Below are 22,298 nucleotides of genomic sequence, written 5' to 3' on the forward strand. Positions count from 1 at the left end.
TTTGAAGAAACCTAAAGTAAAGCCATGAGAGCTTATACTCAAAATTATAAAGAGTCGTGTTCATCTAACATTGGTCATTAGAAATTTATGTCCTTAATTCCTGACAGATAAATTTGCATCATTTCATAATTCTTAGAATATAGTTTTTTATAAATAATATTCATCATCCTCTTTCATATACTATAATCAATGTATACATCAGAACTCAAACAAGGTGGTAAAAGCACACTGTTTATCTAAAAGAAGCATTAGAATAAACTTCCCACTAAAAAAAGGATGCAAACAAGTACTTTTTACTTTACAAATTTGAGAGATGAAAATACCAATAGCAGTCAATACTAAACCATCTCAAAGACTATTTCTCAAAAGTTGAATGAAAAAAAAAGACTAAAAATACAAAAATACATTCGCCTACCGACCGTAAATACATATACGAAGCCAAACTGTAACTTCCTGAATGCTTTTTTTCCAAAAAAAAAAAAAGAAGAAAAAAAATGTTTGAAAGCCTGCAAGAACTCAACTGGGCAGAGAGGCATAAATGCAAACTGAAAAAAAGAAGTCAAAATTGTGGGGCGTGGTGGTATATGACACAGTAGGAAGAACCTCTCAATTCCAACAGAGTTAAGATAACCAATAACCAAGGAATGGCGGTCTGTCTAGTTCACAAAATGCTAGAAATGACATCAAATATATATCTCTACAAAGCTTATCTGGAGAAAGGGGGGGGGGGGGGGGAGAGTAATGGGGGTATGCAACTAACAGATCACATTATGATTTTTCTCATTGGGATAAATCAGTGAAGTGAAACAATTAATCTCTATATATACAAGAAGCCTCCGAACCGCGCCCTGCAGTTACGAATGGAGGTCAATTGAAGGGTTAGAATCCAAGCTAGGCCGACACCCTGTAGCATGGATGGTGTGGGGCATCATTTTTTTTGTTTAAATTTACCTCCAGGATGGTCCCAACACCCCATAAAAAATTTCACCGTCTCAACAGATCACTTTTTCATCTTCAAATGAGCACAAGGTTACCATCTTGATGCCATTCATGGGCAATAAAGGGGAGCAAAAACTTACCTGCTGAGGTGGGGAATGCTAGCTCCAGATAAAACAAAAAGATAAGTAAATCAAAGATTAGCTGTCGTCATCCATTGCGCCGATGTATGTCAAATCTGTTCGTCTCACCCGAACTGCCCCTTTTAGCCAGTATGATGCTCGGAAATTTGCATGTTCACCACCGCCGATTACAGCAGCATTGCTGGAAGATTGACTTGATCCAGCACCATCTTCTAGAAGCAACCAAGGGTCAATTTCTGTATCGTAATCCTGCTGTGGTGGCAAAGATTTTGACTTTCCAGGTGCGCTAGGAACAACTCGGGGCGATGACATCTTGCTCCCTTGAGGCATGCTGCTACTATATCCAGAACCAATCCCATGTGTGGAAGGGCTGGATTGAAATGAAGAAAGGGCAGAAAGGGATATTGTTGGTGGCTGGTAAGATAAAAAGCATCGACCAGGAGGAAGTGGAATTGGCATTGCGGCTTGGATGCGCCATCTAATCATATCAGGTAGTTGCATAACGTGCAATTCATTCTGTGTCAATAAATTAATTCAAAACTCATAAGTACGACATTAGATTTCCTTCACCATCAAGTGGGTAAAATGAAAAGCATCCCTAGTGATTTTTTTTTGGCTTTGGTATAGGCTCTACTTTTTCACATAGAATCCAGAAGAGATCAACTAATGCTAGATATCGTGGGGCTAGTAGACAACTAAAACATCACGCTCCTTTTCCCTCTCTCAACAGAAACAAAATGCAAGAGGTTCTTCAATATTAGAAATAAGTAGGTCCATGTTTCATTCCAACAGTCAAAAGATTGATCTAGCGTGTCGATACAGAAACCTAGTAAGCTGACAATATTTCACAACAATCTTCTTCTGTTTGTGTGTTATGGAGGGTAAAAAATTATTTGTGAAGTTAAGAAGATTGAAGAATAACGTTACTTAAGGGCTAACCTGTAAACTTTCAGCCAGTTCACGAACAAGAGCACTAGAGTCCTTGCTTGTTTCATTGGTCGACTTTGCAGCAGTCTTCACACCTAGCCAACTTGGCTGGCAACTGCTCAAAAGCCCATGTAGAACCAATAACATCCTAGCAAAAAGACTTTCACCTGGTAAATCTGCAAATACAGAATATGAAGCTTCGGAAGGTGACTCTACTTCCTTCTTTACCATCGAACTGTGGGTGGGACAAAAGGTAAGGTTTGCATCCTCATGAACCATTCGATTTCCAAGAAGACGAAGGATAACAGAGGCAAGCATATGCCTCATGTTCCGTCCTGATGGCTCCCTGAAAAAGGAACAAAATTTGAGAAAAACTAAAATGTAATTTGGACACTGGAGAACTTGGAATGAAATCAATGCTGCAGACTCTAGTAAACCATGAAGAACCACAAAGAAGCAGCAACCATGAAAAGAATTTCAAAAGTATTGACAAATGTAAACAATATTTAATGTTAACAAATCAGGCATACATTTCAAACAAAAAATAAGCATAAAATGGAAATGGAACTATCAAAGATAGATAGCAGTGGAACACTGTTCTCACAAGCCATCCTCCTCTTGAAAGCAAATGTGGGCGTGTGTGTGTGTGTGTGTACATCAATTCTAAATTTACCTATCTTCGAGGATGACAGGAAGTAATCTCAATAATAATTGTAAACGCAATGACATTGATGCTCGCAAAGCTGCAGGGGAGGGTAGAGGAGAATCTGTTGAGGCAGCTAATCGTCTAGCCAGTCCTGGACTTCCACCTTTCATTTTTCGACTACTTCCTTTGCTTACAGGGCCCTCAATCCCTGAGGGCACAGGTCCTGTTTGTTTACTTGTCCCTGAAGTAACTGAGTTTATTTGTAGCTCAATATTATTCAACTGCTTAATTAAATCGTTAGCAAAGGTGTTGCGTGATTCTTCAGAGCTTTGATCTATGCATGGAAGAACTAATTCAATAAGAGCCCTCTCAGTCACAAACTGCTGACTGGAATGCAAGACTTCATCGTCAAGCATTTGGACAGACTTTTGGCTATACTTTCTAGAGTCAGTGCCTTCTTCGACAACCTCTCCTTCTTCCAGATAGGAAGTATCCGAGCCAGAAAGACACCAACCCCAAGGCTTCCAAAACATGGTTTTAGTTGATAAACCTTTACTCTCAGCAATATTAGTTAGCCTCTGTCGAATTGATTTCCTTCCAAATAGGACATCTTGACCTCCTAGAAACCATTTCGTCTGCAACAACATTGAATCTTCAAGAGAACGGCCAAGGAGATGAATCACATCTGAAAAAAGAGATGCAGCATCTGGCCTGACCAACAACCTTGTTAGGATAATCTCAATAAAATTCTTCTCATTATCAGAAGCAGCAACTTTTTCAGGACTTGGCGAAGGCAAACGAACAGCATCGGCTAAAGACATATCTCGTGTCTCAAGTGTCTCAAGTTTCTCAATAATGGCTTGTTCGTTCAAAAGAAGCCTAAGTTCCACCCACTGCCAATGGAACTTAGCAGGTTGTAAGGTATCCAAAACATGCACAAGCCTGTCCAGAAGCTTCATTTTCCTCTCAGAATACTGACCCTTACCATCACCAACTCCTGAAATCCTACTCCCATCATCTTGATTATACATAGAACTTGGCAACTTACAATCAATAATAGCATTCAAGAAAAGCCTTGCACGTAGAGGAACAAAGGCCATGGACTTCAAGGGGATATCAGAACCATTTAACTCCAGTATAGAAGCAAATTCAACATCGCTGGTATCTACCATCAAATGGTTATAGAATCCCTGACTGTCCCTTAAACAGACATCTCGGAATGGCAAATGTCTTACAATATCGCCAATTGCAATTGTTAAAGATTGGCACAGTTGATTCACATCTTCACGAGCTGTAACAGCAGAATTCAAGATAAAAGGGCCCCATGCTACAAATGAGAATATAGAATAGGCAGGAGGTAAGACCAAGCTAAGTGGAAGCAACCGTTGCATTCTAAAAAGTGCCACAATAGATGGCTCACCTAGTAGCTCAACAATCAACCCATCAAACACAGTTCTGCAATTTCCAACAAGCAATCTAAACCAATGCACATAATCCTCAATGGAGCTTTCAATCTTGTGCATTCCAATTGTACGGGTGTTGCCATTTGCATTTGGCCTAGTAGCCCTAACAAATTGAATAAAATCTAACCCCTCTTTTAACCTAAAGAGTGTTACAAGCCGTTCCAGACTACAAACCCCCTGAATAACTGCCCCAATGACAAGTGCAGAAATAGCTGCTGCAACTTTTGTAGCTCTACCAACCATTACTTTTGAGTTATCACCAAAGACATGAGTGTTAGAATCATGGGGATCTGCTAATGATTGAAACTGAGACCTTGATGTCTTCCCAGGAGGATAAACTCCAGCAAGTGCAGAAAAGGCTTCTGTTGCAAGAGCAATCTCAAATACACGGCTTTGACGCTCTCCTAGAGCTTCCTTGAGTAGGCATAGGCAGGTAATATGAATGCATAAAATGCGTCTGGCAAAGTCCAATGAACCAGAAGCGGATGGAAAATTTGAGCCACCTCCAACTATAAAATCAGGCATCTTAGACACAGTTGAACCCAGATTACCAACAATAGCTGAAACAGCAGAAGACACCAAGGATGGATCGCCTTCCTGTGCAGCACCACCGGTATGCCTGATGCATTCCATTAATCCTGTGATTATTTTTTGAGCTATCTGGTATCCCTCGTCTGATTTCTCTGTGGCAAGAACCTTTGGCACACCACCACTAAAGACTTTCCTATCTTTTCCAAACAAATAGTGGAAAGCATCATCAACATGTCGCCCAACCAACTCTCGCATACTCATTCCAACCCTAGAGAGTCGACCACTCCCAATCTTTTGCCTAAAGAAATCATCAAGATCCTCCACACCTGCAGGAACTCCAAGTGGAAGCCCCATCTCTCCTTCCAATGTACTCCCTGGATCAAGTTCAGCAATTAGTCTTTTGTCACAGGTGGCCTTAAAACTCTTCTCCCATTCAATGACACTAGGCATGCTGCTATACTTTTTCAACAGATAACGAGCATAAGCTACCACTGCAGAGCCTGAAATACGGCCATTTGAAGCCATAATAGCCATAGCACGATGTGTTATGGATGACAGTGCTTCTGACATAAGATCAGCTGCGACAAGTATATTCTCATATCTGCAAGTAAAATGGTAAGAGACGATGAGATAAATAGAAAGTTATAATATCTGATAAAGCACCTCCATGAAAAAACTCACAAAAACAGGACTAGCTCCTATATTCCTTAACATAAAGGAAAACTAAACACCCTAGACATTTTAGAATAATGCAGACATATAGACGTTCAAACAATAAAGAATTGCAGCAGAAGTAGGTTATGAAACAAGTAAAACTACATAGAATATTTATGGGCATTTATCAATTTAAATGCATATAACAGAAATACAAACTGGAAAATGTTGACAGAAACAATTCTTTTTTTTAATTTTTCTTCTAAATTCCACGCTTAGTCAGCAAATCAGAGGTAATTGCAGGTTGGAAACAAGACTCTCAAGATTAAAATAACAGTGATAACTTCACCTTCATTCTGTTTTCCAGTTACTATGGTAGTCATATCTACACGATGTATAATGATTAGCAAGAAGAATAAAGATGGTATTAAAAAATAGGTTTCCAGAAATCAAAGGAAGAAAAGGCAGAGAGAATAAGGCCAAGGAGATCAAACAAAATGCACTCAAATTAACGGTAACTAAGAAATATATGGCATGATGCAATGGGACAATAATGAATATTGTAGTCTAATGCACCAACAATTCCATCATCGCTGAAAATATAATGGACATTACTCATTAGGCATGAAAGATAGTGCACCTTTGGAGAGAAGATAATACATATGCCTCACCCACTTCACACACTTGATTTTCAATATTCTTTGGTAAAACTAGAATGTTCCTCCGGTTGTTGATTGTAGAATTTGAACTAATTAGGACTTTTGGCAGCAACCAGAGGAGAAATTTGACCCCTGAAACAAAATCATTACATACATCTGATAAATACAATATGGATGAAAGCTGGTCCTCTCCAAGCTTCCAACGTATAGTATTCCTATCATCAACAGCCGTTAAAGACCGACCAAATTGTCCAGCTTTTGGGATAGGTTTTTCAGACTCCTCAATAACCTGCTTAACAACAGTCATCAACCAACTAGAAATTGCTCGCTTCTCTGTAAGTCGAAATCGTTTTATACTTTTCCCAATAGAAACTATATCTCCACCAAGGTCTAATTTGCCACCATCTACTCCTCTGGTAGCACCACCTTCAATTCCAGATCTATGGTGAGGACAGGCTACCTTATTGTCACATACATGACTCGTTGATGCACCCTGACTACCTTCAATTCTAGATGCAGCTAGATGAGCAAGACTTTGTGTCTTGCGTCTTCCCTTAGAAACTGGCTTTGTTGTCTTTAAAGGTGGATCAACCTTCAATGTTTCTGAGGATTTAGGCCCCTTCTTCACCCACCACATATCTTCATCATCTGATGGAATTGGTGAAGACACATGAAGGTACAGGTTCCTTTCATCACTTACTTTCTGTTTTTTGGCTCTTCTACAATCTTCACACCCATGTGCTGCTTCTGCAATATCAATTTTTCCATATACTGACACAAAAGACTTTTTACCAGCCCCTGATGTATCATCTAGACTAGTGTCTATGGGAAGTGAAGAACTGTTTGGAAACCGCAAAAGCAATGAGATGGCTTCTTTCAGCTCTTCAATGTCAACTTCACTTTTTACACTTTTAGTAGAGCTTGTACTAGAAAATGACTGAATAGGTTTCAATTGATTAACAGAAGTTACAGAACTAGAAACCTTATCAGAGGTTGGACCAATTTTTCGTTTTTGATTGTATGATACATTTGCACTACCAATATCACTCTGTTGTTCACATACAGCCCCATGAAGTACCAGACGACGCTCTTTGGAATAAACATTAATAACCTCTACAAGTTGTTTTCCTTGGGCGATTTTCCCATCATCCAGGGTGGCATGCATCAGACTTCCAGGTAAATGCTTCAACATTTGTTGGTGTCTCCTCCTTTTATCTGAATCAACTGCTGGTCCATTGGAATCCATAATTCCACTAACTATTAGCTGCCTTACATATGAATGGGGATAAAATATACCAGCACGTACAAGTTCCACTATGAGAAGCTGAACACGCTTAAAACCTTCTCCTTTTTGCACTTCATGTTGATCAATCCAACAAACCAGAATATCATGTAAAGGACCTGGACTTTCAAACAAGTCAAGAGAACCAGTACCACCCAACCTTTTTAACCTACTTTTAGGTTCAAATAAATGTCCAACTGGTTTCCTACCAAACAAACTGTTCTGATGGTTGGGACCCTTAACAATAGTGGAATTGAGTACACTTGAGTTTTCATATCTAAGTCCAGATAAACTTTCTAGATCTCTGGCTTTCTTTTTCAGAAGTCTAGTGGCAATATAAACCTGAGAAAAATCTTTTCCACCGGTGAACTTTATGTCACGAGGGGCAGCACCCCAAAAATCCCTGTAGTCACATGTTGCCCACTCACATAGGAAAAACACTGAACAAGCAAATGCCACATTGACAGTCTGGATCCATTTCAATGACATCCTTAAACATGGACTTACTTCTTCAAACCAACCTTCATAAATGGATCCGTTACAGCAGTCTTCAAAAAGATACTTATAAGCTACCCCAATATCTCCATGTAGTAGAGACTTATCCAATGCACGCACAGCTTTAGCCACACTGCAAATTGGGAATTTAGGACTTACTGCCTTTGCAAGATTGTCTGCACATTTCTGTATTGATGAAACAACATTATCAAAAGCTGAGGATTGATACTGAAAATCAATACTCTTGCTTCTGAATGGACTGGCAATCTCTGCTGAAGTATATCTCACTTTCGCCGCATCCTCAGGTGCCTTTGAGCCAAAATTCCCATCATTAACTGTATGTGATACAATACAAGGTGGAAACGGGAAGCAATCCAAAGCAACAAATGTGTCAGGCACAGCCAGAACTAAATAGCGAAGCATCTCCACCAAAGCAGATGTTGTGTACGCTCTCCTTGAATTATCTACTAGATCTGACCCACCAGGAAAAGAATCTCGAATAAACCGAACAGAAATTCTGACAAGAGTGCGTACATAGGTCTGAGATAGGACAATTGTATTTAGAACCCCATATATAATTGGCAGCAGCAACTCCAAAATCTCAAGAACATCATTTTCCTGAGAAAACAAATAGCAAAATAAATCCATTGAGAGATAAACTATATACTCAAGATATCTCCAAAATCTTCTCTAATAGTTTTAGGAGTTAACACCTCTAATTGTCCCAGCACCCAATCGACAATGAGAGAGGGAAGCAGAAGCCCTTCAGCTTGATGCCATTGCAAGAGCCTGACAACATACCACCATTTGAAATGTAAAGAGGGCTCTTCACCATCAGCAGTCTCTGATGGAGGATCTCCCTTTGTATGTGAAAACCCAACAGAAAACATTTGTTGAGGGCGGTCTTTGTCTGGTGGAGTCAAATGAGAATTGCTTCTTGAAAAAAATTCCTCCACAAGGCATTCCAAATAGTCAACCACATCTTTGGTCCAAAATTCTGTGCGGGTCAACTGTGCTTTGTCAAATGCTCCACATGAAATACTAGCAGAATTAGGGCGCACCTGGAATGTACAACCATAAACTGGTACGTTCAAAATAGTTGAAATGGTTTCTATTAACCTTACAAAGTTCAAGCACATTCACCTGATTAAGATAAGTAATTTTGATGAACCAAGTTGCTCTCAGCAACGGGACATTATTCCTAATGAGAACTTCAAAAAGAGCCCTTTTCCTATACCCATGAGGAACATTATCTGTCAAAGACCGCAAACGTTTATGCTGTTGTGACAAACCCTGCATCAAGAGGAGATAATGTATCAAATTAAGAAAGAAGTAGCTGAGCTTGAGGATTATCAAAACACCACTAAACCCAAAAGTTAAATAGTTTACTGAAAATTTGATTTCTAAACTGCCCTTGCCACATGGCCTGTGGATCTTTAATACATTTTTCGAGTAACAATTCTTGCCGATACTAAGTAGCAGCCAAAAAATTGTGTTCCGTTACGGTCCATTTTTGGAGAATGTTTGGCTGATAATAACTTCGACTAAATGGTTTGGAAAACAAGGCCCAACAAGTAACTACGAATATTAATTAGGAAGGGGAAATGGCAATACAAGAGTTTGAACACAAGACATCCTATTATAATACTAAGTTAAAACACTACTTAACCCAAAAGATGAAATAGATAAATTACGGTAAATTTGATTTATCAACATAGAATGCACCCGGTTGAAGTATACCAAATTAGAAAATGGAAATTCCTTTTACTTTCACACACCCCCTACTTTTATCATGTTAATTTTCTTCTAATAATCTCTCCCTCTCTCTCTCCCCAGAAAATACTCCCTTCCTGCATGCTATCACAACTATACACCAACCAGAGTTCACCAAAAGACACTTCCCAGAAAAGGTGAACAAAGTCATACATGAAAATTTGTAAAATTGTTACTCTAGACATTAGGAAAGTCGGTAGATGAACCCAATTTTCAGTATCCCTTTCTTTCCCTGTATGCAGAAGGGGAGAGTACCTCAATCCACTTTCTCCGAAAATCTTCACTACAAGGTCTTTGTTCGGGAAAGATGCCAGGCTTTGTTAACAAAGAAACAGATAGGGGAATGCCATAAACTTGACCAGCCTGTCATGTAATAACAAAAGGAAAATTTTAAAAGAGATTAAGAAATGGATGTTATGAAAATCAATACAAAATCATGAACAAGGAAGAAAGCTTCACCTTCCGCTTCTGAGCACGTGAATCATTTATGGCCCTCAGACGTTTTCTTGTAGCCTGCAAAGAAGAGAAATAGGCTTCTTATTACACAACTGACCAATTGGTCACCTTAAAAGGCATATGGATTAAAATGATAGACAGTAATAAAATTTTCAGTATACAATACGAGGGAAATTTTGGTAGCTATTGATTCAGGTAACATACGTCTTTGCACTTGATGACAAGTTGCTTAGAGAAGGCTGGAACCTGAGTCAGCAAGATCTCTCTGGACTCCTGACACACTCAACAAAGACAAATAAATTGTATAATCTTTTTTTACAAGAAACAAAATTTACAACAAACAAAAAGGTTATGATGAATTAGATTTTTTTGTTTTTTTTTCAGAAAAGGAGAAAGTGAAATTGATTATACTGCATAACATAAGTCAAACAGACACTTAATAGAACGGGCAGGCGTAATTAGTCGGGATAGTCAATACTGTTCATCCAATGGAAATTGCAAACTTATTTGTGTTTGGGAAGAGAAGAAACATACTGAAGAGCATTAGAACCCCCAAGATGTGTGTTTAATCAAATTGTTTATATTCATTAAACTTAACCAAACAAGAAAAAATTTATGAATACACAAACTCAAATCAAAAGTTCAGCCCTAAAGCTGCTGACAAGAAAGATGCACCTCAAGTCCTTCAACAGTCTCTCTGTATCCCGACTGTGCATATTCTCTGGTGAGGTTCTCCTCGGGACAGTTTGGCGATTGAGGGAGAAAGTCGGGAGGCCCTAGCCTAGATTGAAAGAGAACAAACCATTGTGTGAGAAATAGAAAACACTACCCAGGAAATAAGAAATGAAAATTGATAAAATCCAGCACCCCAAAATTTCTATAAATTTTTTTTTAAAAAAAAAAAAATCAATTAAATTGCATCCAACCAATGATGTAAATCAGATTGCACAAGTATTCAGTAAAATGAACTTCCAAAGTATTGGCATGGAAAAAAAAAAGTACGATAGAAGGAAAATACGATATTGCAAAGTGAAAAAAACAAGTACGATATTGCAAAGTGATACCGGTTATTTAAAGCCTCCTTCTCACACTTCAACTTGTACGGTGTAAGTGGGGCTGGCCGCCTGCAAATCAAGAACTATTCATTCGATTTCGGGAGAGATAAATTCAGTGTGAAAAAGAAGAATAGGCAAATCAGCATCTCCCAAAAATAGAAAAATTGAACAGCAAGCAAGGCATACTACTAACACCATTGATTGCTTATAATCTTGTACGCAACAAACAATGAACCACCATTCAGTATTGCCCCACAATTTTGTCACAGGAGGAAGATGGTAAACAATAAATTGCTCTCATCAATAAAATAAGGGAGAATTTCAAACGCTACCCAAAACTTATTAAGGTAGTTGCAATACACTCCTTTTAGTTTGATCAATTATACTATTAAATGCCCACTTGAATAGAATATAGCTCAACTAATTATGACATATGCCCTCAACCACAAGACCAAATGTTCAAATTTCAACCCCGATATGCAAGAAAAAAAAAACATTATGCATCAAGTTCTCCAAAAAAAAAACAATACTTTCGTTTCATAGAGCAAATGAAAGAATATGCAAGCCAACAACAACAATTACCACCCCCCCCCCCCCCCCAAAAAAAAAATAATAATAATAAACAAAGGCATAGTCCAAAAAAATACTTAATGAAAGAATATGCCCCTATTCTCATTACCTTGTTTTCTTTATTTTTTCTCTCTCTCACATCTTGCAATTGGTTAAAATTATTAATAAACTAATTAATTTTTAATGAAACCTACTTAGTAATCTTAACTAAGAAATACTAATTACTCTGTTTTAGTAAGTTCATTAAATCTATCCATTAATTAAATTAAACCACTAAGTTAGGCATAATTAAGAATATTGTTAATATTAATTTTACCTATTGAATCTCTTCCTCATTAACTAGTTTGAGCATGAACCTATCAATTGGGTTTTATAATTCTCATAATACATCTGACAGGAAAGCTAATAGTTCTAACAACATGGCTTAGCTCATGACAACTACAGAGGCTTAAAGCCTTGAAGGTATAATTGATCAAATTAAAATAAATTTGAAGAGAACATCGTCATTAGCCGAATAGTTGAACTTAAAATGGAAAATTTGCAGTTTTCCCTAAAGAACATATGTATCTCGACCCATGAAACTGCAGTTAACAAAGTAGCAAATCGATAAGAGTAAAAAACTCTTAACTATAAAATGCATTAAAAATAAATTGTAATCAAACCATGCAGAGAACGAAAACAAAAGAGAGAGAGAGAGAGAGAGAGAGAGAGAGAGAGAGAGAGAGAGAGAGAGAGAGAGAGAGGTTACAGGAAGAACATATAAAAAAATGTCATGGAATCATTATTGGCCAAGAAAAAATGAACCCCAGCTTCATAGAACCTATAAACCTCCATACCTGGAGTTTAACGGAAAATTGCCTGGCAATGAAGAAGAATCAGCTCGGACAGTATCCCTTGCTGAGGGCCCAACTATTGCACTATTATTAACTGCACTAGTGCAGCTGGCAGGATGATACCTTTGCATTTCTCCCAACCATCAACTGCATACTTCCGTCAGCATTGGTCGGCTATATAAAGCTGTGTCAAACAGACCATATTCAAATTGTGTGCCTGTAACTTAGTTCTATTGAGGGAAGAAAGAGTGTAGGATCTTGTTGCAAATTCTACAGCCATACAAATTCAACCGAGTAGTTCAAAAGCCAGTCAAGTTCAATCAAGAACAAAAAACCTAAGCTTAAAGACATGTTCCAGGAATATCTTTGGTTCTATTGAAATTTGAAAAGGCTGAAGAAAATGTGAAAGATCCTGCCACGAATGCAGTCATACAGGTTCAGCAGAGTAATTCATATGCCAGTCAAGTTCAATTCAATCTATAGCAAAAAACTTAAGATGCATGTTTGGTGATGGAAGATATTATCCACTATATATAAAGTTGAGTCCAAGGAATCAAATATTCTTTGCATACAATTTTAGGTATAAAAGTTCTGCTTGCTCGATTGCACATTTCAATGTGCTACAAGTCTGGTTTCAAATTTTTACATATTTTGTCAAAAATTATCACATTGACATTCAAGTTTCCACAGCTCAATTACGTTTAACGTTGAAATACGACCTGAATTTGCAGGATTTAACATACCTTGTCAAAGTTTACAAACTACATCACATCCATCTAAATTTGGAGTTCATAAGTTTGCAGTTTAAATTTTAATCCAGAATAAGTCGTAGAGTGACAATGCTGATATAACATACGAGAACCAAGACTGAATAGAGTAAGCTGTGGTGAGCGTGATACGTTAAGGCTTGAAAGCAACACACTCTGTTAAAGTACGAGCTAAGATGATGCCTACACATTGAAGTTTGTTGGCAAACCCCGGGAAGCTATAATCAGCTCCTAGAACCTCCGTAATAATAAACATTGAATACTAGACTCAAATAGATGAAACAAAACTAAGCTGATAAACAGTGCAGAAATAACTACTATAAACCCTAAATTTCAAGGGAAAAGATGCATGATCTGAACTAAATTTCAAAATCATATAAAACACACCGAGCACGTAGCCGAATCAAATCAAATAACACAAATTCGAAATAAATACGCCCAAACAGAAACTAGGGTTTAGCGAAAAACCTGATCCCAGGTTCGACACAGCAAGCCGGTTCCTCCGGGAGTGAATAGAGCAAAGGTTGTCTGTGCGATTCAAAAGACGCAAACGAAAAGGGAGACCTGCAGAAACCAGAATGGAAACATACAATATTGGGATTTCACTTGGAGGACGCAACTGAGCGAGATTTGAGAGCCATGAAGGGATGTCAAAACGAGAAAAAAATAATAATAATAAAAATAAAAAAGGAAAAGCTTGCGTACAGTTTCGAGAGCACAAAAATGGCGGAATTCCGGAAGGGAGAAGAAGGGTCTCGGGGCTTGAGGGCTTTGACTCTTCAGCTTAACGCTGATGACGACGACGACGGTGCCTCTGTTACTCCCTGTGATGGAATAATGGAAAGAGTGGGGGTGATCTGGTAATTAATAAGAAAATAAAATTAATATTTATTTATTTATTAGTCTATCTATATCCACTTTCGTTAAATCTTCATGCTAAAATGCCCACTTTCGAAGTCATTCAACCATGGGGACTGGGGCTATTTTGCAAATATCCCAAAATATTGGGCCACAAGATTCCATCTTTTGACATTTTTATTTTTATTATTATTTTATTATTTTATTATTTTATTCAATCGGCTGATCTAAAATGACATTTTGTAGTAACAACAGATTTGTGTTTGGCAAAGTTTCTTTTTAGGGTAAAATGATAATCTTTTATGTTATTTTAGCAAATAAAATGTTTTTAAATAAAATTATAATAAGAAAATTTCGGAAACCATAGTTTTTACAAATAATAAAAAAAATGAACGAGGCATTCAATGCACGATGTTACGAGTAAGTGGCGATGAAAGACGGGTTAGCTTTATTGGTAAGAAATCTAATATTGACTAGCATTTATTAGCTTAGTTGAGTTTGGTTTCTATTTTAGTAGTAGAAACGGTTACGAGCAAGAAAACGGATGTGCTCAGAGGTGAACAACGTGTTAGCGAAAGGAAGGCCGACAGCTTTGCTTAACATCTTATGCCAATTGTCAAATGGAAAGAAAAGATAGCAGAAGCTTCCTAACTTCTTCTTGTACTAGATGCTAGGCGCTCTCACGAACAAATACCCTAAGACTGTTGTAACTCGAAGTCCCGCACCTGAAAGTGGAATCCCTAAAGAAAGAAGCCGAGTTGTATGGGCGAATGAGTAAGTAGCTCGAGTACTTAAATGCAATACATGCTTGTACAAGCTAATAGTAATGATAAGTGCATTGATATGTCGTTCATTACCTGCAAGGTCATGCCGATATAAACCTATTTCATAATTCAATAAAGGTATGCAAGATTCGATATGCCTGTTTTTAAATGAAGTAGACTTACCGTGTTAAGCAAATTTAACGTTTTTGGTGTTGACCATAACATTTTGCATAATGACAGTGTAAAATTATCAACACGAGCATAGCTCGACAGTAATCGACATGTATTATTTCTTTGAAGACGGGAGCTCAAGAAAACGTCACACCCCACGTTTGTTGTACTAAAATAACGTAAATTTAATTAAAAAAACAGTTGTAAGCTAAAGTATTACATTTCTTCTTCAGTGCATGGGGTCAGTAGGGGGGAACGCCCTTTATTGCATGTTTATAAGAAAAACAAGCCAATCACACAAACAAAAATTCACAGTTTGTCATAAGCTTTGCAAACAGAGCAGGTAAAAGACACTAACAAGTGACCCGAAAAGATAACAAAACAAAACAAATCAATGAATCAAACCACGCGATATCGATATCGATTTCCTCGACCAATACAACACACCAAACTCTACAAGATCTACAAGGGAGGCTGCCACCTCCAATATCGCGACTATGCAAACCTCACACCCGATTCAAAGTCGATATCGGATGTGAAGGACCAGACTCTGTGTTTTTGCGACGACTGAACTCTTAAACCTTCTCCGTTGAAGGCGTTAGTTTGACGACTAGAGTGAGCGGGGGAAGGCCAGAAACGACGCCTTCAACGACGCCATGGCTATGGAACTAGTAAGATTGTGGTCGATATCTACACCGATCTCAGGAGACCAAGTTAGCAACAGCTCAGTCATATTATAGTTCATCAAAAGGGGTCCTCCCAAGTTCAATATTTGCAATTCTTTATAAGTCAACACTCACATTTTCATTCTCCATGCACAAGGCATCATTGGATTCCGAACTATCACATACGCAGCTTAATATCGTATCGTTCACCAAATCTTCGAATATGGCTTCACACGTATCGGTACCAATAGTTTCAGCATCGGAATGAAGGTTCATCCATGTTCGGGTTCTGCTCATGTCCTTCGTGACAAGGTGGTCCAATGTAAGAGGCTGTGGCAACGGAAGAAGATGCCAATATACTCCTTCACAAACCTCAACAAGATATTCCGACCGTAAACAGGGTTTTACAAACGAGAACCACGGGGGGTAGCTTTGACAGACATCAGCAAGTACTTCGTTAATACAGTCGAAGAGGAGCTTGTGGTCAGAGCATAGCTGGTTCGGGAAAAGCTCTACCTCGTCGACTAGTAACAAGTCGAGAAGCTGTTCTGAAGAAAGCCACCTCACACAGATTTGGTTCCAGGTAAGGCCTGAGGCTGACAACACTGTCTTTACATAGTCAAAAATCACGTCCTTATCTCCCTTCGACGATTTCGGGATGTTAGCTTTATCGGTTTCTGCAGGTTCACAATCTTCAAATTCGATATGCACTGGTTGTACTGGTAACCCTGCTGAAACAATAAACTGATATTAGCCAGGGTAATTACTATCATCAATACCTTGACTTACTACTGAAATAGATAAAAATGAAACACAAAATACACAGATAAACTCCGTAGCTGTTCTTAGTGATTACCAGGCAGGGACATGGCATGCACGGGGCTCGTGTTATCGTCTACAAATAGTGGCTCAAGAACTGAAACAGGGCTCGGTCGCTCTGGAACATCTGGAACAGCCTCTAAATCTCCATCAGCCTTTCCAGGAGTCGACGAGCCAGAAGGGAATGCAGATGCAGATAAAGGCAATTGATTTTCTTCAGAAAAATCCTAAACAGAAGAAACAATTTAAGCAAAACGCTTCAATAAACACAGAGGTTCACAAGATATTGAGCAGTACTACTACTTCTAGAACACATATGAGCATCAAATTTTGGAAAAAATTGCCATTTATCATAGCTTTGTAAACCAGAAGCAGGCTTATCATTACACCTTGGATATCTTGCAGATGGATTTTCATCATCATGGCATGTACCATATACTAATTCATCTTATAGTCATAGATTATAGACTTTAATAGCAAGAGAGATAGTGAGAGATATATAAAGACAAAGATTTAGAAGATATATTACTTGAGGCAAGCTTATTGGAAGTTCGTTTTCACGCACATCTCGAGTGTCATCATTGTGTTCTTCTCTGATAGGGGAAGAGGCAATAGGGTCAGAGGGAGCACCAGAAACGCTTCTATCATCGCAAGCATCGGGCATTTTGCCATTCTGATCCTCTATCAAAAGAGAAGATTCACTTGAGTCAGAGGAAGCCTCCAAAGAACTTCTCTCCTCATGGACTGCAATTTGATTAACTTTTAGAATCTCAATATCACCTGCAAGTATATTATTGATCACGAATGATTAATAAACAAAACTAAATGATTTCCAAACCAATTAACATTTAGATCATGAATTGGACCATTCAGAGATACATACCTTCAGAAACCATCCCATTAGTACTAGAACTCACAGCTTCTTCCCTTATACTTTGATTAACTAAATCACTGTTGATATTATGGTTATCATCACTTCGAGGCTGAACAGTGTTTGGGGTATCATCGGAAATGCACGATGGAGATTTTCCTTGACTGATCGGGGTATTGTTACTTTCAGCTTCGAAGGATGGCATGATTTCATTAACATTTAAAAGTCTACTATTGGCAGAAATTCTCTTCTCTGAAGTTACAGGGCTGAGCTTGCAGTCCCTCTTAGGACTATTAATGGGAGAAAAGTTATATTCAGGAAGAGAAAGAATCCGTCCAAGGGTCTTCGGAACACGTCCCCTTAAAAAATCTACACTTTCATCCCCACTGCTAAGCTTCTCAGAAAGATGTTTCTTCGCCTCCACATAAATATTAGATGGGCTCCTTCTATCGTTATAAATATTTCCCAAATCTTGACTTATTTCCAAGCTTTTGAGTTTTCCAGGCTTCTCTCCTCTCGCGCCATCAGTGGAAGGCCTGGCAATTCTTTCAATAAAAAAGTGGTTCTTACTAGAAGAGTTTCTTGCACCATTTTCCTTAACAACACCCTTTTCACTCTCCCTCGAAGAGCGATGATCATGGGGAAATCTATCCGAACCGTTAGCAGAGAGTTCATGGTGATCTTTTCCCATAGCATATTTAAACCTCCTCTTGATTTCGGCAAGAAAAAAGTTAGAACTAATCCTCTCAGTAAGCATTTCCCTTTTATCGTTAGCAGTAGAATGTTGGGCTGATGGAGGAATGCTGCCAGCCTCAGAATTCACCAAAACTTTCGCCCCTGGCTTCAGGATTACAATTTTACTCGACGCGTCAGAATTTTCGTTCCCTTTCGATAACTTCCTACCCCGATGCTTGACCTTTCGCCTGAAAAATAGACGTTGCTTAGTATCAACAAGTTCCTCAGACTGCTTAACTTCACTGAACTTGTGTGCCTTGGGTTCCTCAACTTTTTCTAATGACAAATCATGCAAATTCCTAATGTACTTTAGCAACACAGAGTTCGGGTTTTGTGCGAGTTCTAGAAACAGCTCGTCGTCCGAATGGGGAATCTGAAGTGCATCCATGATCTCTCTGGAGTGTTGAGCTTTGTGAATTTCAGCGAAATCTTTCCCAATATTGAACTTCTGGCCTAAATATTCCTTAATAGCATCAACCACTTTTTGTTCTAAATCAGCAAGGTACCCATTTGATTGCGCATCTGCTTTGTCATCCGGGTCGAATTTCACTTCACTCGTGCTTTTCCGATGGATCTGACTGTAAATCTCCTTCAGCATCACATCAACAGGAAGATTATTAACACTTTGATCCTTCAAAAACTCAGCAGCATTAAGGGAATCGGCATCGATGTCACAGCTTTTCTTGCGACATTTCTTTGCCATTTTCGGGTCAGTCGTCTTTACGTGGCTCGAGTGGTCACACTCGATCCTCCTCGAGCCTTGCTCATTGAACATCTCCTCTTCTATGAGTTTCTTCACACTAGGCTTTCCAATGTCCAATGTCTTACGTTCTTCACTGTCCTGAAATGTGCACAATGTCCAATCAATTAGAACATAAACCATTCATCCACTCTGCCAGAAAATGATCAACATGGGGAAAACTTACCAAATCTTCATCCAAATTAGCTAAAACCTCAAACTTATTTCTTGAATTTTCAGTACCTGAAGAAGAACAGATAAGAGAAGATTCAGAACCAAGTGACACTGTATAAGGTTTAATTTAAGCAATCAACCTAAATTTATGATAGCAATTAAGCTCTTATCATTATAACTCCTTTAGTTTCGAGTTGTCACAATTATTAAACCCTAAAGCGCCTCCAAATTATTAAAATTATTGCAGTTCTACTTACAAACTTGGGAAATTATTACAATTCAACTCAACCACTAACAAAGCTATAGCAATAGAGTTTAATTGCAATGAATTCGTGGTCCAGCGGTTGGTTGTTCAAACTGAAAGTTTCTGGTGCTTGCAACAATTCTCATAGGTTATGAGTGTTCTTTTTTTTTTTGCAATTTTCGACCAAGAACAAAAAAAATAATTGATGAACAAGAACTTGCAGATCAGAAGTTGAGGAAATTAAACTCAAATACAGACCAAAAATCTTTCGATCTACGAAAAATCTGTGTAAAAAATTGCATTCTTACCAGCAGTTTGCCTGTTCGGACGCTTCTTGTCGGCTAATAGCTTTCTGGAGGCGCGGCCATGGCGGAAATCAAATAAACTAATCAAACCCCACATACAGCCTGACTGATCCTTCTCGTAACGAACCGTCACTCTTTTGGACTTCTTCGCCATTTTCTTAGAAGAATCCGTCCAAGATTTAATTCTCTAACATGGCTGCACGAACTCTGACGACAAGAATGAAGAAGAAGAAAACAACTTAGAAATGACTGGCTAAAGAATTTCTGGCTTTCCTTTTCCCGAGAAATTCACCGACAAGCTAACCTCGAGGACAGGCGCTTGGAAATCCAGAGTGGCGAAGAACAGGCATGGAATCCAGATGATCAATCGGGAGAAACACAGCCAAAATTCAATCACAACTTCTTGAGATGGCAAGGTATCAAATCCGAGCGTTATAACGTGCTCAGAAATTCAGCACAATCTTATGATATCGAGAGATTCGGAGTTAACTTGAAAGAAAAGACAACTGAGGGACCATTATCTCCTCCAAAGTAAAGAAATCATGGTTGCAAATGGTTCATGATGGTTTTTCCTCAATTTCTTCTCATCAGAGGTCGATCAAAAGCATTAAAATCCAAATTCTCTGATTCAGTAACAATTTCACGATTTCTGCTTCAGTTCGATCAAAGGCACCACAGTTCACAAATCGTTCTCTATCTCGAACTGATTCAAAGTCCTTCACAAAATTTTCTGAAAAACGATTATACTCTCCAAATCGAACTGAAATTGCTCGAAATCAAACCAAATTCACTCGAGGGCAAAAGTTCTTCCAAATCCAACACACAAAGTCCAAAAAACATCACACTCCACTTTAAAACGAACACCCCCACCCCGCTCTCTCCATGTCCAAAAATTTCAGCAATTCCACAGACGGCACGAAGAACAAAAACAACAGCAAGACTTTCAAAATGTAGCCATCTCTGTTGACAACCAACCAAAAAGAGGAGCAGATGCTAATCTACCACCGACCCTTTATCTTCACGCGTAGAATTCGCATATTGGCCGCCATTAAAGACGCGGAAGAAAAAAAAAAGAGGAAACAAGAAGAAGAGGAAAAATTGACAATGGTGAAGTGAAAGAGAGAAAAAGAAAGAAAGAGAAAGAAAAAGAAATGGTGATGGATGGTGTTGGGTGAAAGCAGAAGGAATAGGTGAGAATTGAGGTTGGAAAAGGAGGGCCCACCACCCACAGCTAGCGAGCTTTCTATGGAAGAAAAGTTAAGGCCGCCATTGCCACGTTCAGATACATAATCAAGCTCAGCTCACCTCATCGCCATAGCCATTTCTCTCTCTTCTCTCTCTTCTCTCTCTCTAGAAGCCATTGCAGCGAAGATCTGGACAAATGGATAGCTTGGGCTTCTGACTTCACATATTACAGTCTAATTCCTTATTAATAATAATAATAATAATATTAATATTAATATCTTCTTCTTCTTACTATCCCCCACGATTTTATTTATTTATTATTTTCTTTTTTCATAAACCCACGATTTTAGATTTTATGTATTTCTTTAATGAAAATGGAATTTTAGCAAATCAATTATTAATTGATTTTTTTTACTGATTATCTTCTAAATTTGTATTTTTAATATATAATTCTACTTATTCTGTATTTTCTAAAATTAGTTAGAATGTAATTAATTTCATAATCATTGACTAACAAATATTAATTTTAATTGCAAGCTATTCTAATTCTCACATACTCCAACGTCACAAAATAATTTACATAAAATAAAACCCTTAATTATGTAGATAATAGGTTTTAGAATGTTTTTATAAATACTAAAACTATTTAAAAAAAACAGGTATGCTTGAAAGTGATATTTTGTAATTTAAAAAAAAAAAAAAAAGAAAAAAAGAAAGAAAGTGATGTTTTGTTCATATATATATATATATATATATATATATATATAGTTTTAGTTAAATAAAAAGTGCAAGAAATATTTTTTTTTCCTATAGTGAAAAATATTATTAAGATTTAATAAATGGTAACTGATAAAATTTTGTTTATAAATTATAAATAATAAGTTGCTACAATAAAAATATAAAAATAACTACAATAAATAAAAAATTATTACAAATTATTATTCAATTTAAAATTTAAAAAACTTGGTAACTAAATTGCTATATATTAAAAAAATTCAATGAGTAATTAATTACTGGCATGAAAAAGCTCAGTTCTTTTTTTTTTTTTTTTTTTTTTTTTTTTTGCTAATATATGTTAAAATTTATTTCTTTATAAGTATTTTTTAATATAAAAAAGCATTATGAAAAAATAATAAAAGAAGAAAATAATGAGCATGACCATATGGTGACGTGGCATAATATTCCAAAAAAAGGGGTCAAACTGATGAGATGTACTTATTTCATATTTTATGTAACAAAATTGTGACCTAAAATTTGACCTTAAAATAAATTAGAAAATTTGTGCATAAGAATAAAATTAAGCTTATAGATATCACGTGTATTTATATTTAAAATTGTAATGCTCAAATAAAAAAAGAGCATATGAATGATGTAATGTCACATCCAAATGAAAGATAACACGAGAATATGATGATTATACAAACAATACAATGCAATTTCATTTTTGAAAACTTGATCGTACAAAATTGAAAACAAAACATGTTTGATTTGAAGCAATTTTAATAATTTTCCTTAAAAAACATGTTGAAAAGATGAATGTTGGTGGGTGGACAATTAAGGATGGTTGAAAAGACAAAA

General features: G+C 37.4%; 2 protein-coding genes across 5 annotated transcripts; both read right to left on the reverse strand.

The window, feature by feature from the left end:
• Window positions 1-575: 575 nt before the first annotated feature.
• On the reverse strand, window positions 576-14,053 carry LOC111791646 (mediator of RNA polymerase II transcription subunit 12). 2 transcript variants are annotated; one of them, XM_023673052.2, is made up of 14 exons: window positions 13,896-14,053; window positions 13,659-13,754; window positions 12,427-12,597; window positions 11,030-11,089; window positions 10,641-10,746; window positions 10,170-10,238; window positions 9,969-10,022; window positions 9,765-9,872; window positions 8,880-9,029; window positions 8,450-8,797; window positions 5,941-8,354; window positions 2,680-5,247; window positions 2,019-2,352; window positions 576-1,595 (listed from the first exon to the last, which is right to left on the reverse strand). In XM_023673052.2, the coding sequence occupies exons 3-14, from the start codon at window positions 12,552-12,554 to the stop codon at window positions 1,137-1,139; spliced, it is 6,798 nt and encodes a 2,265-aa protein (XP_023528820.2). In that variant the 5' UTR covers window positions 12,555-12,597; window positions 13,659-13,754; window positions 13,896-14,053; the 3' UTR covers window positions 576-1,136. The 2 variants fall into 2 exon arrangements, with proteins under 2 accessions (XP_023528820.2, XP_023528819.2); XM_023673051.2 differs by having other exon boundaries at window positions 12,427-12,607.
• Window positions 14,054-15,229: 1,176 nt separating this feature from the next.
• On the reverse strand, window positions 15,230-21,004 carry TRM15 (GPI-anchored adhesin-like protein, putative (DUF3741)). Of its 3 annotated transcripts, XM_023670857.2 has the most exons (7): window positions 19,840-21,002; window positions 19,539-19,742; window positions 19,000-19,055; window positions 17,351-18,914; window positions 16,997-17,247; window positions 16,505-16,694; window positions 15,230-16,379 (listed from the first exon to the last, which is right to left on the reverse strand). In XM_023670857.2, exons 2-7 carry the CDS (start codon window positions 19,687-19,689, stop codon window positions 15,766-15,768), a joined length of 2,826 nt encoding a protein of 941 aa, XP_023526625.2. In that variant the 5' UTR covers window positions 19,690-19,742; window positions 19,840-21,002; the 3' UTR covers window positions 15,230-15,765. The 3 variants fall into 3 exon arrangements, with proteins under 3 accessions (XP_023526625.2, XP_023526626.2, XP_023526624.2); XM_023670858.2 differs by having other exon boundaries at window positions 15,230-16,376; window positions 19,539-21,004; XM_023670856.2 differs by having other exon boundaries at window positions 19,539-21,002.
• Window positions 21,005-22,298: the final 1,294 nt, after the last annotated feature.

The sequence above is a fragment of the Cucurbita pepo genome, chromosome 3, assembly GCF_057944985.1.
Source record: "Cucurbita pepo subsp. pepo isolate OVF chromosome 3, ASM5794498v1, whole genome shotgun sequence".
In the NCBI taxonomy this organism is placed as follows: Eukaryota; Viridiplantae; Streptophyta; class Magnoliopsida; order Cucurbitales; family Cucurbitaceae; genus Cucurbita; species Cucurbita pepo.

Bases quoted from the DNA above. Each gene is read 5' to 3' on its own strand.
- TRM15 (XM_023670857.2), bottom strand. From the start codon at position 19,689: ATGGCGAAGAAGTCCAAAAGAGTGACGGTTCGTTACGAGAAGGATCAG. The intron at 19,056-19,538 runs GTAAGAATGCAA...GTTCTTCTTCAG, and splicing joins TCCGAACAGGCAAACTGCTG to GTACTGAAAATTCAAGAAAT. The intron at 18,915-18,999 runs GTAAGTTTTCCC...TGCACATTTCAG, and splicing joins CTAATTTGGATGAAGATTTG to GACAGTGAAGAACGTAAGAC.
- LOC111791646 (XM_023673052.2), bottom strand. From the start codon at position 12,554: ATGCAAAGGTATCATCCTGCCAGCTGCACTAGTGCAGTTAATAATAGT. The intron at 10,239-10,640 runs GTGCATCTTTCT...TGAGTGTGTCAG, and splicing joins AGACTGTTGAAGGACTTGAG to GAGTCCAGAGAGATCTTGCT. The intron at 2,353-2,679 runs GTAAATTTAGAA...TTCCTTTTTCAG, and splicing joins CCTGTCATCCTCGAAGATAG to GGAGCCATCAGGACGGAACA.